The sequence below is a fragment of the Bubalus bubalis genome, chromosome X (genome assembly GCF_019923935.1).
Source record: "Bubalus bubalis isolate 160015118507 breed Murrah chromosome X, NDDB_SH_1, whole genome shotgun sequence".
Taxonomy (NCBI): Eukaryota; Metazoa; Chordata; class Mammalia; order Artiodactyla; family Bovidae; genus Bubalus; species Bubalus bubalis.
This window is the reverse complement of record NC_059181.1, coordinates 70,129,859-70,143,342: the sequence shown is the minus strand read 5'-3', so window position 1 is coordinate 70,143,342 and position 13,484 is coordinate 70,129,859. Positions and strand designations below refer to the sequence as shown.

At 42.1% G+C, this 13,484-nt stretch overlaps 1 protein-coding gene across 1 annotated transcript in view; it reads right to left on the bottom strand.

The window, feature by feature from the left end:
- TBX22 (T-box transcription factor 22) overlaps positions 1–6,946 on the bottom strand; it is a 25,168-nt gene extending 18,222 nt beyond the window's left edge. The window contains exons 1-7 of the mRNA XM_045164346.1: positions 6,699–6,946; positions 5,957–6,089; positions 5,040–5,141; positions 2,961–3,135; positions 1,915–2,079; positions 1,462–1,526; positions 1,032–1,117 (exon numbers count right to left, since the gene is read on the bottom strand). Of these exons, the coding sequence (XP_045020281.1) occupies positions 1,032–1,117; positions 1,462–1,526; positions 1,915–2,079; positions 2,961–3,135; positions 5,040–5,141; positions 5,957–6,089; positions 6,699–6,930 (958 nt within the window). The 5' untranslated portion in view covers positions 6,931–6,946. The remainder of the gene's footprint in view (positions 1–1,031; positions 1,118–1,461; positions 1,527–1,914; positions 2,080–2,960; positions 3,136–5,039; positions 5,142–5,956; positions 6,090–6,698) is intronic.
- Positions 6,947–13,484: the final 6,538 nt, after the last annotated feature.

Here is a 13,484-nt window from a genome sequence, read left to right as displayed (position 1 = left end):
CTAATTTCAGTTGGTAAAGAATCTGCCTGCAATGCAGGAGATCCAGGTTTGATTCCTGGGTCAGGAAGATCCACTGAGAAGGGATCGGCTACCCACTCCTATATATTTGGGCTGTGGTAAAGAACCTGCCTGCAATGACAGTATACTAACGCATATGTATGGAATTTAGAAAGATGGTAACGATAACCCTGTATGTGAGACAGCAAAAGAGACACAGATGTATAGAACAGTATTTTGGACTCTGTAGGAGAGGGAGAGGGTGGGATGATTTTGAGAGAATGGCATTGAAACATGTATAATATCACATATGAAACAAATCACCAGCCCAAATTCGATGCATGATACTGGTTGCTTGGGGCTGGTGAACTGGGACGACCCAGAGGGATGGAGGAAGGAGGAGGGAGTGGGGTTTGGGATGGGGAACACATGTATACCTGTGGTGGATTCATGTTGGTGTATGGCAAAACCAATACAATATTGTAAAGTAATTAACTTCCTAAAATAAATAAATTTATATTAAAAAAAATCTGCCTGCAATGCGGGAGACTTGGGTTTTGTCCCTGGGTTGGGAAGATCCCCTGGAGAAGGGAAAGGATACCCACTCCAGTATTTTGGCCTGGAGAATTCCATGGACTGTATAGTCCATGGGTTCGCAAAGAGTCAGACATGACTGAGAAACTTTCACTTCACTTCACTTCAATTCAGTGTATCACAGGCAGATTCTAAAGAATATGAGATAGTGAGCTGCTGAAAGACCCAGGTTATTTCTACAGCTCTCAGGATGAATGATAACTCAAGAAGATACAAGTCAGTAAATCCACCATTAATTATTATGTTTACGCTCTTTTCCATCTTGCCTGTTTCTCTCCCTTTTTGCTTCTTATCTCCTCATCAAGATAAATATACACTCACTTGATTGTAAGCACACATTTTCTAGCATGTACTTATATTCTTGTGTAGTATTTGTACAGAGCTTCTGACGGTCATTATTTCATTAACATTTAAAAATAAAAATTAATGAAACATCTTACTTTGTGTGTCTGCACTAAAAGTTTTAAAATCCAAAGTGAGAGAAGGCCTCCATGGATAGGTCTCTAAAAGTCCATCCAGTACACCCCTGAAAAAGATGTACAACCTTTAGCAAGTTGAGAATGAAATTCTTGAAAATAATAATTTATGTAAACTTTTGAGTTATTTTGTTATAGTTTTTAAGAGTGAATAAAATTCCCAGTGTTTATCCCTAAATAAAAGCCCAAGAATCTAGAATAAATAATATCTTAAAAGTGGGTTGGGGGGGTTGGGAGGAGGCAAGATTTTAGAGATAAAATATCTAGGTTTCTTTCTTACTACCTACTAGTTACAAAATGCAGGGACTCTGGGCTTCTGAGCCACAGTTTCTTTAGCTGTAGTACTTGTGAAAAGGGCTATATAAATATTAGATGTGACTGTTATATTGCTTACCTGTTTCTTCCAGGATCTCTAAATCCTTTAGCAAAAGGATTCCTGTCTATTTTCAGTTTGGTTATCTAAGGATTCAGAAGAAAAAGAAAGATAAAGTCAGTGACCTCAGTAGAAAACACGGTCGTTGTTGTTGTTGCTTTTAATGGTTACAACAACAGCAAAACCTTCCAAAGTGTAATATAACATGTTAAATAAACATTAAGCATATTGCTAAGTCAAATTTGGAATGTTTATCACCTTTCTCTACTGGCATTCTTTGTCCTGCTCTTTTTTAACACAAGATCCACAAAACTCATAATCAAACTTGCCTTGATTGCTAGCAATAAGACTATGGATTCTTTTTAATGGATTTTTTTTAATTGTGGAAAATTGAATCCATAGAGTACAACTTCACTCTGTCCCTAAAGCTTCTCCAGAGCCATTCCTGCTTGCCTGGGACCTAGTTGGCTTTACCTGCTGGTTTTGGTAAGCTGTCACCGTGGTGAATTCAGTTTCTTTAAAGGAGAATGTTTTAACCCCTTCAGCAGGCAGAGACTGAATCCGGGACATGTCAACCCTGCTGTCTTGCTTCATCACGTGCACACGGGGCTTGTACTTGTGCATGGACTGCAGAATGATCTGGAGGAGAAATAATCAAATTCTGCCTAGTAATTGGCTTCCCCTCCCCTACACTGGTCCCCTCTCATCAGCACCCTGAACCTTCCCACACAAAAGTGAACTTAAACCAGAAAGCCTAGGCTAACCCCACTTTTCTGTGCCATTTGGCACTAGACAGAGGTCCTCAGGTATAAGGGGTTTCAGGAAATGGACACCACAGTGGCACCAGTAAGCAGTGGTTCCATTTCCAGTTGGGGTCTTTTCCTGCTTCCAAATGTGGGTGAGCATGTAATGTTCCCAAGTGTCATTGAGATCCAACTGCCTGCCATAAGTTCCCTGGGCTTATTTAACTGATGGGAAACTATTTGACCCTCCCCACCTCCTAAACCAAGAAGAATCCTTCTTCCTTTTGTGGCTAGCACAGTGTCAGGTCAGGCAGGCCAGAGGTGATGTGCACCTGGGAAGAAGGTTCAAGGTCTATGTGACCTGAAAGGCCTTCCATGCAGGTGGGTTGTGGAGAAGACTTCCACCATACCATGAAACACAGAAGGTGCACCTCAGGGGAAGGAAATCAGAGCCCACAGTGATTGCCAGAAAAGCTAAAGTGCCAGATTGCTCAGGTAAGAGTTCCCTTTCACTCTCCCAATCAGACATCCTGGTTTAAAGAAGTCACATTCAGTCCTCAAACTTCTCTTACTCACCATCTCCAACCCTCAGCATTCTCAGATGCCAAACAAAAGTCACAAGAGCTACTTTGGTCACTGGCCCAGAACTTGGACAGTTCCTGAAGACCACAACTAGCACATCTGGGGGACACCTTCTTGGCCTTTCCAAGGTGAACCTCCAGCTGACGCCTTGGCATCTTCCTCTTCTCCTTGGGACAAAGGATTGTGCACACTTACATGACCTTTGTCGTCCATCTCATTGTTGGTGAGTTTCACACGATCAAAGCTGATGATCTGGCGCATCCATGTCTCTCCCGAACAAGGTGAGTCTGGGTGAATATAGACCCTGGGAGTGATGCATGAGTGGTCTGTATTCCCAGCTATCATCCACTGAGAGCTGTGATAGATGTACCTGAAAATGAGTGGAGTGTGACTTTAGGCACCGGCCAAAGCCAGGGGTAGGGGCTGCTGTGAACTGGTTCTAAAGAACTTGGTCAAGTTTTGCCTGCTAATCTCAAAGTGAGTGGGAGTGTTCAGTAGCTCAGCTGTGTACCACTCTTTGTGACCCCATGGACTGTAGCCCACCAAACTTCTCTGTCTATGGAATTTTCCAGGCAAGAATATTGGAGTGGGTTGTTATTTCCTTCTTCAGGGTCTCTTCCCAACCCAGGGATGGAATCCACATCTCCGTGTCTCCTGAATTGCAGAGGGTTTCTTTACCACTGGGCTGCTGGATTTAACATGATTTCCAGAGAGCATCCAGGGATAGAAAACAAACTGTATATAAGCATATGTCATTGAAATGCTGCAAAGTTCCAGGGCAAGTATAATGTCATGGGATTTCATAGTCTTGTTTGTATCTCCTCACAGAAACTGCAACAAAAATTGATCTAACTTGTTTCACCATGCAGAGACACCCAAAAAATCCTCCTGTCCCACAAGTGTCAGGGAAGAAGCAGAGGAGTGAGGAAAGTATCGGTGTGGCCCACTGCCACTAGCAGTTGTGGAAACCCCTTTTGCCACAATGCTTTGTATCAGAATACCCTCAAGGAACTCTGCCCACTGTGGTCTTGATTTTCCCATTGTCTCCAATCTTTTTTTTTTCCACTTAATGTTTTTAATTGAAGGATAATTGCTTTACAGAATTTTGTGGTTTTTCTGTCATACATCAATAAGAATCAGCCACAGGTACACCCATGTCCCCTCCCTCCCAAACCTCCCTCCCATCACCCTCCCTATCCCACCCTTCTAGATGTCACAGAGCCCCTGTTTGAGTTCCCTGAGTCATACAGCAAATTCCCATTGGCTATCTATTTTACATATGGTATTGTAAGTTTCCATGTTACTCTCTCCATACATCTCACCCTCTCCATCCTCCCCTCCCCCATGTCCATAGGTCTATTCTCTATGTCTGTTTGTCCATTGTCTCCAATCTTAATGGCATAGTTATGTGCCAAATTCCCAAACCAGTTCAAGCATGAAAAGCAGCTTGTTCTGCTATTTTGGGGTTACGGTCCTAACAGGTTCTCCAGCCCAGCCTAATTCTTGCCTCTTACACCCAGCACTGGGCGCTATGCAGGCTGTTTCCTAGAAAGGCTAGACATCCATTTCAGTCGAATGCTCATTTGTCTGAGTGAGGGCAGGGGCTGCCGCTCAACCCCCAAACCCTTGAGTTAAAGCATGCAAAGACCCCAGCTTCTGGGCTGCTAGCTAAGAAGAGCCTCTTAACTTTAGATCAGTCTGGCCACTTTTAGCCTGCTTTAAGTAGAGAGCTTACATTAAGAGAAATGTTACTTGTATTCTCTGGGACCTGGCCTCTGCTTCAGGGAAGAGGCTAAGGAAGGAAGAAAAAACATGGACCTAGGTAAGATAACTGCTTGACTAGCTTTGGGTGGCAAATTAGAATATTTTTCAAGGACCCAGCCTTAAAGTAGCACAGTCAAGAGCCTGGTAGAGCCCCAGAAGCCCCAGCATTTCTCCTCAAATTCCTTTAAACAGCTTCCCTCCTAGTTGTTGAGCCCATGCCCTCTGCAGTTTGTGGAGTCAAGGCTAGGATAGAGGGTTGGTGAGAGGTTTGGGGTACACTGAAGTCCCAGTTGAAATCTGTGTGCCAGGAATGAGAGAAAAGAAAAACAAGTCTTCTTTTCTCTCAGTCTCAACCCTGAACTCCAGTCTAAGGGAGAAAACTCAACTCTCAAAGCCCACAGAAGAATAAATTCCCTCTTCAATGGTAAAGTTTTCAAGACAGTGCTGTCAGGTTCCATAGATATGAATACCCATTCCAGGCCTGTAGTACCCTTCTTTGGTCCCAATTACCTATAGCGTTTGGAATCTACTGGCACCACATCAATGGCCACATAGTACTGTTTCCCTGGGTCCAGTCCTTTCACTTTGACCCGAACAGAGGGGAACATCCGCCTGTGGGAGAGAAAACAACGACTGACCTGGGCGCGATTAGAAATGTTTGGAGCAGGGGCGAGGTTGGGGACAAATGAAAATCAAAGGCATTCACAATACTCTTCTCATTCTAGACAGGTTCAGGAATGACATTTGGTTCATGAAGAAAGATTTCTGGTTATATATTTGATTGAACAAACTCAAGATTTCTGAGTGGAGCAGAATATTCTTACCACAAGGCTTTCGTCTGCCCCACTTCCCACCACCACCACCATGTAGAAGAAAAATAGGAGAGAAAAAGCTGTGCCCCTCCCATCAGTGGTGCTTTCTGTGAGGCAGATTTGGGGAAGACTGAAATTAAGAAGATTCACATACACAAAAATTACCCAGGTGATGTGAGGAAACTGTCCCACAGGAAGAGGGAAAGACCAACCTCAAAACTGACTTGGTCTCAGTTTAGTCGGCCTGCTTGATGGGATATTGTTCACTAATAACTGTGAGGCTTTAACAGAAGGGCCTGACTGTAGCTTAAGACGTGGGGGTGGCATCTGGCACCTGCCTTGGCAGGTTTAATTTTTATCATTTACTACACAGGCAGAAGCTGAGAGAATGAATTCTTAGAACAGGGTGTACAGAAAAGAAAGGATGAGCCACTAACAATGGCCAGGCAAGGCCTACTCTGGTCAATTGAGAGACAGTGGTTCCTAATACTTTTCTGGGGTGTGGATATGGGGAGAGGGGTACAAAAGCATAAAACTGGAGGAGCTCATTTTATGTGATAAGAACATTAAGTGCCTACTGTGTGAAGCCCTTGAACAACTTGTGCAAAGCCAAACCTGCCAGCCTTCGTAATGATCATCTCAGTCCCAATGTCATGGAATCTCTTCCACAGCTCAGATCCTTGAAGTTCCACTTGAATAATATCTTTCTCTTCCAGACTTCCAAAGCTGTTAAAGCCGAAAGTAGTTGCTAAAGGATCTGTTTTGGTTCGCTTTTCTGTGGGAAATAGAGACACCCAGAGTTTGAGAGAGCTTTGCAGCCGTGCACCCCCTTCTCACTGATGCCTGTCTCAGAACAGACCAGCCTTGTCTCTTTCCTGGGAACCTTGGCGACTAATTTCCAAGTTCTTCAAAATACCCACTGTGTCCCCCTTGATGGAGAAAAGGGGACCCAGGTCGTGCCCTGTGAAATGCATGACCCTTCTTCAAATTTTCCCACTCTCATCTCTTTTGGAAAATTTTGGTCCCTGATGCTGAATCACCTGGGGATCTGGGTCCTTGCCCTGCTTCTTACTCTGAGCAACAGCCACCCTCTGGCTCTCAGGGTTTCCAGGAGGTTGGAGAGACTCACTTCACAAACCTGTGGGGATTTCCCCTTCACCGCAAATGAACCACAATACTATAGGCTGAACTTGGAGGCTCTGAAACTTCCCCCTACAGCCAGATGGCTGAGATATCCCCCCAGCCCGGAACGCGGCCAACAGCTGGGCCAAGACATCCTTTGATAGGGCTAAGACATCCTTTGATTGGGCTAGCCGCCCTCAAGCAGCCTTGAGGGGCCAGCCTGAGACTTTCGGACCCAGCAAACAAGGGTAGCTGGCGCAGGGATTTGGGCTGCGGTAGGGGTACTTACCAGGAGGCTCACTCTTCGTCCCTGCAGCGGCGCTGCTCCTTCTCTCCTCCTCCTTTCCACCCTCTTTCTTAAGCAGCTCAGGTTGCGTCTCTTCTCTAGGGTCTAGTAGTTTTCTTTTGCTGGGTCTCCCCACCAAGGCTTCCACCGAGAAGGCATGTGCCCGAGAGCTAAGAGCCATCCCTGGAGAGGCTGAAGAAAACTGTACTCTGCGAAGATTGAACCTGAGCTGGGTTAGGGAGGGAGAGGGTGGGAGGGCGCCGAGGATAGGCAAAGGAGGGAAAGCGGGAAAATCAGAAAAACTGAGAACTCAGAAAAATTTTTCTAAATCTATGTGCAGGAGGAAAAATGTATAATTTTTATATATACATATAAATGTTCTTTGAATAGACAGAATGCAAGAAGATTAAACTGGAGCTAGAGTCCTCTGGAGTCTAGTCCCCTTTGTGGTCTCCTCCCTCCCAGTGGACATGTGCGGACCATCAGTCCTCAGATCCCTGATTCCGTGACTTGTCAGAGCTCAGAGATTGGCAAGCACAGCCCTTTTAGGGAGCAGACCTGCCGCCAATGGCGTCTCAGGCCGCTCGGATTGGGAGATACTGTTGCATCAGACTCAGTGAATACCCAGCTGGTCGGCTGCTCCTAGCCTCCACTGTTTGTTTTGAAAACTGTTGGAAGCATAGAAAAAAAAAGAAAAAGAAAAAAAAAAGAAAAACACCGTGAGTGACACTTCAGAGTCTGACAGGGAAGGGGGAGGTGGGGGTGTAGGGATAAAAGTGGGTGGAGGTTGATTGGAAAGGAATTCGGGATAGTCTGATGAGGAGGAGGGGTATAAAAACTTACTGTTTTACATTAAATTGTGAAACTTGAAGATACGCAAAGTAATTGCCCACGGGAGACCACTTTTCCAACAAAAGTGAAACTGATTTAACCAGACCCAGAGTAGTATATAGGGGTCTTTTGTTCTTAAGTGAGTACACTAGGGAAACAAAGAGCAGCACAAGCTTTCTGGGCCTGTTTTTTCTACAGTCTGGATCTCAAACTAGGTGGGCCCTGTGCTGGTCTGACCTCCTTATCTAGGTGGGGAGATAAGAGAGTGCAGGCAGGAAGCTCCCAGATGACCACGGTCAATGATGAAGAACAAACCTGGGTCTTCAATCCCTGCTTCTACTGTGCCCAATATTCCCACATACAGCCTCTTACAGGGTTTAATTAACAAACACAGCCTAAGAATTCCAGGGCCACAAGTAGAGCACCAATCAGAATTGTGCTTCCAATGATGTGGCACCTCAAAATGTTGTGCTTAGTAACTGATTCCATTGTCTCCTGAAATATCCTCCTGGGCTAAGTTTTCTTTTCCTGAAAATGGATAAAGTCACCTTTTTTGTGTCAGGAAGCAACTTGCCTACCACTTCCAAGGAATGTGTTTATGCATGCAGACCTGAGAGGCCCGCCTGTGTGCTTGGGATTTAATCATATACTTTTTATCAGGCATTCCTGGGCTCTCTTGCAAACTGCATCCTAACTCCTGACATTTTCAGCTTTTCAGAGAGCTGAACTCTCCCATGTGTACTGAACTAAGTTGTAGTTAAGTCATGTTAACTTTTTTCCTGAGAGTAAAGTTTTTGCAAGTCTCAGAACCAGCTCTCTGATTTGTTCAGCTGCCAAAGCACTAGGCTGTCAAGCTACCTGAGGCATGAGGGACATGCATTGATGATAGAAGTTCTTTTTTCCACTGCTGAAAGTCTCCTTTGAATATTCTCTTTATTTCAACCAGAAACACTCATAAACCTTTATAAGAGATTCTTCAGCCCACATGGAACATGCAGAGACAGAGAGAGAGAGAGGGGCTCTGGAACCCATAGATGTCCACATTAGAAAGAAAGTTTTTTGGTTGACAATTGGACAATCTTTATAGTAAAATGTTGATTTTGAATTGCCAAAAAAATGTTATAACTAGGAACACATACAGAATTTATCTCTTGAAGGAAAACTAAATTTGTATTTAATACAAATAAAATAGTCTCAAAGTCTAAGGAGATACAGAGGATATAGATGTGCCTTAAGGTATATACGGTTTTAAAAGCTCTTATTGAACATGAAATCTGAACTTGCTTTAAGGAGAGATAAAGCAGTTTTTAACTCTCTAATAAAAATCTAATATTTTATTAATCACTATAAATAGGTATTATGGGGTCACAAAAGAGTCAAATACAACTGAGCAACTAAACAACAACAACAACTAAATATGTTATTTAACACATGCACAAAACAAGGTCAACCCTGAAAATATTGCTTCTGATGAACTGTATGTGTGTTAAAATAAATGTTCAGATGTAAGTTTGTTTTTGAAAATGTTATGTTTCTCGGATATTTATGAAATGAAAAGGGCAAAGACTCATGGCCTTTCTAGTTTTCTATATAGGCAATATGGGTTATTTGGGGGAAAAAAAAGTATGCATAAAAAAACTAAATCTCACTGAAGGAAAAAAATCTCATGTTCTGCAGTATTTACTAACCAAACAGATTATGTCAAACTCATGTGAAAGGATTACAACTGCCACTTTTAATTTATAAAAGAAGGAATGAAGCATACTTAATGAAATAAATTTTTCAAATATATACCTATATTGTTCATGCATGTGTGCTAAGTCCTCAGTTGTGTCCGACTCTTTGTGACCCTTTGGACTGTATAGCCTGCCAGTCTCTGCGTCCATGGGATTCCCCAGGCTAGAATACTGGAGCAGGTTGCCATGGCCTCCTCCAGGAAATCTTCTCAAACCAGGGATTAAACCCATGTCTCTTTATGTCTACTTTTATGTCTACCTGCATTGGTAGGTGGGTTCTTTACCTCTAGTGCTGCCTGGGAAGCCCTTCAGTTCAGTTCAGTCATTCAGTCGTGTCTGACTCTTTGCGACCCCATGAATCGCAGCACACCAGGCCTCCCTGTCCATCACCAACTCCCAGAGATCACTCAAACTCACGTTCATCGAGTCAGTGATGCCATCCAGCCATCTCATCCTCTGTTGTCCCCTTCTCTTCCTGCCCCCAATCCCTCCCAGCGTCAGAGTCTTTTCCAATGAGTCAGCTCTTCGCATGAGGTGGCCAAAGTACTGGAGTTTCAGCTTCAGCATCATTCCTTCCCAAGAAATCTCAGGGCTGATCTCCTTCAGAATGGACTGGTTGGATCTCCTTGCAGTCCAAGGGACTCTCAAGAGTCTTCTCCAACACCACAGTTCAAAAGCATCAATTCTTCAGCGCTCATCCTTCTTCACAGTCCAACTCTCACATCCATACATGACCACAGGAAAAACCATAGCCTTGACTAGATGGACCTTTGTTGGCAAAGTAATGTCTCTGCTTTTGAATATGCTATCTAGGTTGGTCATAACTTTCCTTCCAGGAGTAAGCCTCTTTTAATTTCATGGCTGCAGTCACCATCTGCAAGTATAAATAAAATAAAATACTTTGAGACTGGCCATACCTAGTGCCACACTTGTAAAACTACAAGCGACTTCATGATAGAGATTGTTTCCTCCAAGAGTTATTCTTCCTTCTCTCCCTTGATCCTCATTCCCCATGGTTAAGATATTTTGGCACATTACCAAGCTTGTAGAATGTGAGTCTGAAATAATTTGCTTATGGTCATTGTTGCCATTTCTTGGGAAAAGCCTGCCTACAAAAGTCAAGAAGTGCAGAGAATCAGTTTCCTCACAACATCATTTGAGTACCTGAATTCCACTTTGTCTGAACTAGCTAAGTTGCTTACACAAATAAATCATCTTTGCCCAAGTGAGTTTCAGCTGGCTTTCTATCATTTGCAAGGAAAAGAATCCTGATAAATACATTCATCTTGATAAAAATTTGGAAAAATCAACATTTTCCCCCTGATTCTTCTTCCTTTCCTCTTCCTCCTTGTTCAATACCACTGGTTCTGTGAACTAGGAAATTACATGCTACACACTATCCTAGAATGTAAAAACCTGGAAGAAAATTTGACTTTCTACATAAATTACTAGGACTATGGTAATTAACAAAAAGGAATAAAGCTCAAGCAATAGAATACATAGGAAGACAGACTTTGGATTAATACAGAACTGATTCAAATTCTGACTTTGCTACTTTCTATCTGAGAGGCCTTACAAAAGTCTTTTTTAACATTTATTCTCTTTCTTCTAATATTTCAGTTTTTACTTTTAATACCTTCATAGAGTATGTTGCTGTAAGAGTATGTATCTGAGGGTTAGTAAAATGATATACACAAACCACTTAGCATAATGCCTGGAACACAGTAAGTACTCACAGCTGTTTTCAACATTAAAGACATGATAGAGGTTAATTTCAAGAATGTATTCATATTTACATTAACTATATAGTTATAAATCCTTTGTACCCAGCCATTAGAAACTGAAGAACTTTACACTAATATTGGCACCTTCAACTTTTGTTTAAATCATAAAGCAGATTCAAAAGTTCAGAAGTCTTTATAAAGTAATAAAGTTTCTTAATTTGAGAATCATTTTAATAAATTCAGCCAGTGAATTAAGCAAAAATATTGCATTTAAGTTTCTAAATCCATGGGAAATACTTCTGTTATAGTACATATTCTATTCTGATTCCATTATCTTGAACTTGAAAATATATTTTTGATATTTTACTAATTCAGTGTGAGTGTATGTTCTTCTTCTTATGGTAAGTAGATAAAATTTATTAATTATAGGCCTCAAATATATAACTGTGTTCTCACTACAGAAAATTAAGGAAGCAGGTCCAATTAATATTAAAAATAATTCTCACACTGAATCCTTGAACATTCAGTTCAGTTCAGTCACTCAGTCATATCCAACTCTTTGAGACCCCATGAGTTACAGCACGCCAGGCCTCCCTGTCCATCACTGACTCCCGGAGTTCAACCAAACTCATGTCCATCAAGTCGGTGATGCCATCCAACCATCTCATCCTCTGTCGTCGACTTCTCCTCCTGCCCCCAATGCCTCCCAGCATCAGGGTCTTTTCGAATGAGTCAACTGTTCATATGAGGTGGCCAAAGTATTGGAGTTTCAGCTTCATTATCAGTCCTTCCAAAGAACAACCAGGACTGATCTCCTTCAGAATGGACTGGTTGGATCTCCTTGCAGTCCAAGGGACTCTCAAGAGTCTTCTCCAACACCACAGTTCAAAAGCATCAGTTCTTCAGCACTCAAATTTCTTCACAGTTAAACTCTCACATCCATACATGACCACTGGAAAAACCATAGCCTTGACTAGACAGACCTTTGTTGACAAAGTAATGTTTCTGCTGTTGAATATGCTGTCTAGGTTGGTCATAACTTTCCTTCCAAGGAGTAAGCGTCTTTGAATTTCATGGCTGCAGTCACCATCTGCAGTGATTTTGGAGCCCAGAAAAATAAAGTCTGACACTGTCTCCACTGTTTCCCCATCTATTTCCCATGAAGTGGTGGGACCAGATGCCATGATGTTCGTTTTCTGAATATTGAGCTTTAAGCCAACTTTTTCACTCTCCACTTTCACTTTCATCAAGAGGCTTTTGAGTTCCTCTTCACTTTCTGCCATAAGGGTGGTGTCATCTGCATATCTGAGGTTATTGATATTTCTCCCAGAAATCTTGATTGCAGCTTGTGTTTCTTCCAGTCCAGCATTTCTCATGATGTACTCTGCATATAACTTAAATAAACAGGGTGGCAATATACAGCCTTGACGTTCTCCTTTTCCTATTTGGAACCAGTCTTTTGTTCCATGCCCAGTTCTAAGTGTTGCTTCCTGACCGGCATATAGGTTTCTCAAGAGGCAGGTCAGGTGGTCTGGTATTCCCATGTCTTTCAGAATTTTCCACAGTTTATTGTGATCCACACAGTCAAAGGCTTTGGCATAGTCAATAAAGTAGAAATAGATGTTTTTCTGGAGCTCTCTTGCTTTTTCCATGATCCAGCGGATGTTGGCAATTTGATCTCTGGTTCCTCTGCCTTTTCTAAAGCCAGCTTGAACATCAGGAAGTTCACAGTTCACATATTGCTGAAGCCTGGCTTGGAGAATTTTGAGCATTACTTTACTAGTGTGTGAGATGAGTGCAATTGTGCGGTAGTTTGAGCATTCTTTGGCATTGCCTTTCTTTGGGATTGGAATGAAAACTGAGGTTTTCCAGTCCTGTGGCCACTGCTGAGTTTTCCAAATTTGCTGGCATATTGAGTGCAGCACTTTCACAGCATCATCTTTCAGGATTTGGAATAGCTCAACTGGTATGTGTACATGTATGTATGTGTGTGTGTGTGTATATATATATATATATATATATATATATACACATACCATGAACATACAATGGATTATATATAATCCATTGCATGTTCATAGCTAAAAGACAGCTTAGAAACAGAAAAATTAAGAGTTCTTTTCTTAAATTTGAGTGTTAATCACAATGTATCACTTGTAGCAGTGTCTCCTAATATGAGCATTTTCTTGTTTTTGAACCCTGGCTCAGTTTATTGTTAAAAAGCAGGAAATTAATTGCCTTGTGTATCAGGGAACTTTGCCTGGTAGTTTTTGTTTTTTAAGTACTAGATTTCTGTAAAAATAAGGCAAACATTTTTGTTGCAATGTCTGTTCTAGTATTTTAGACTATCTACTATATGACAATTTTAAAAATTAGTATCTAGGAGGAGGAGCCAAGATGGTGGAGGAGTAGGATGAGGAGAACACTTTCTCCCCCACAAATTC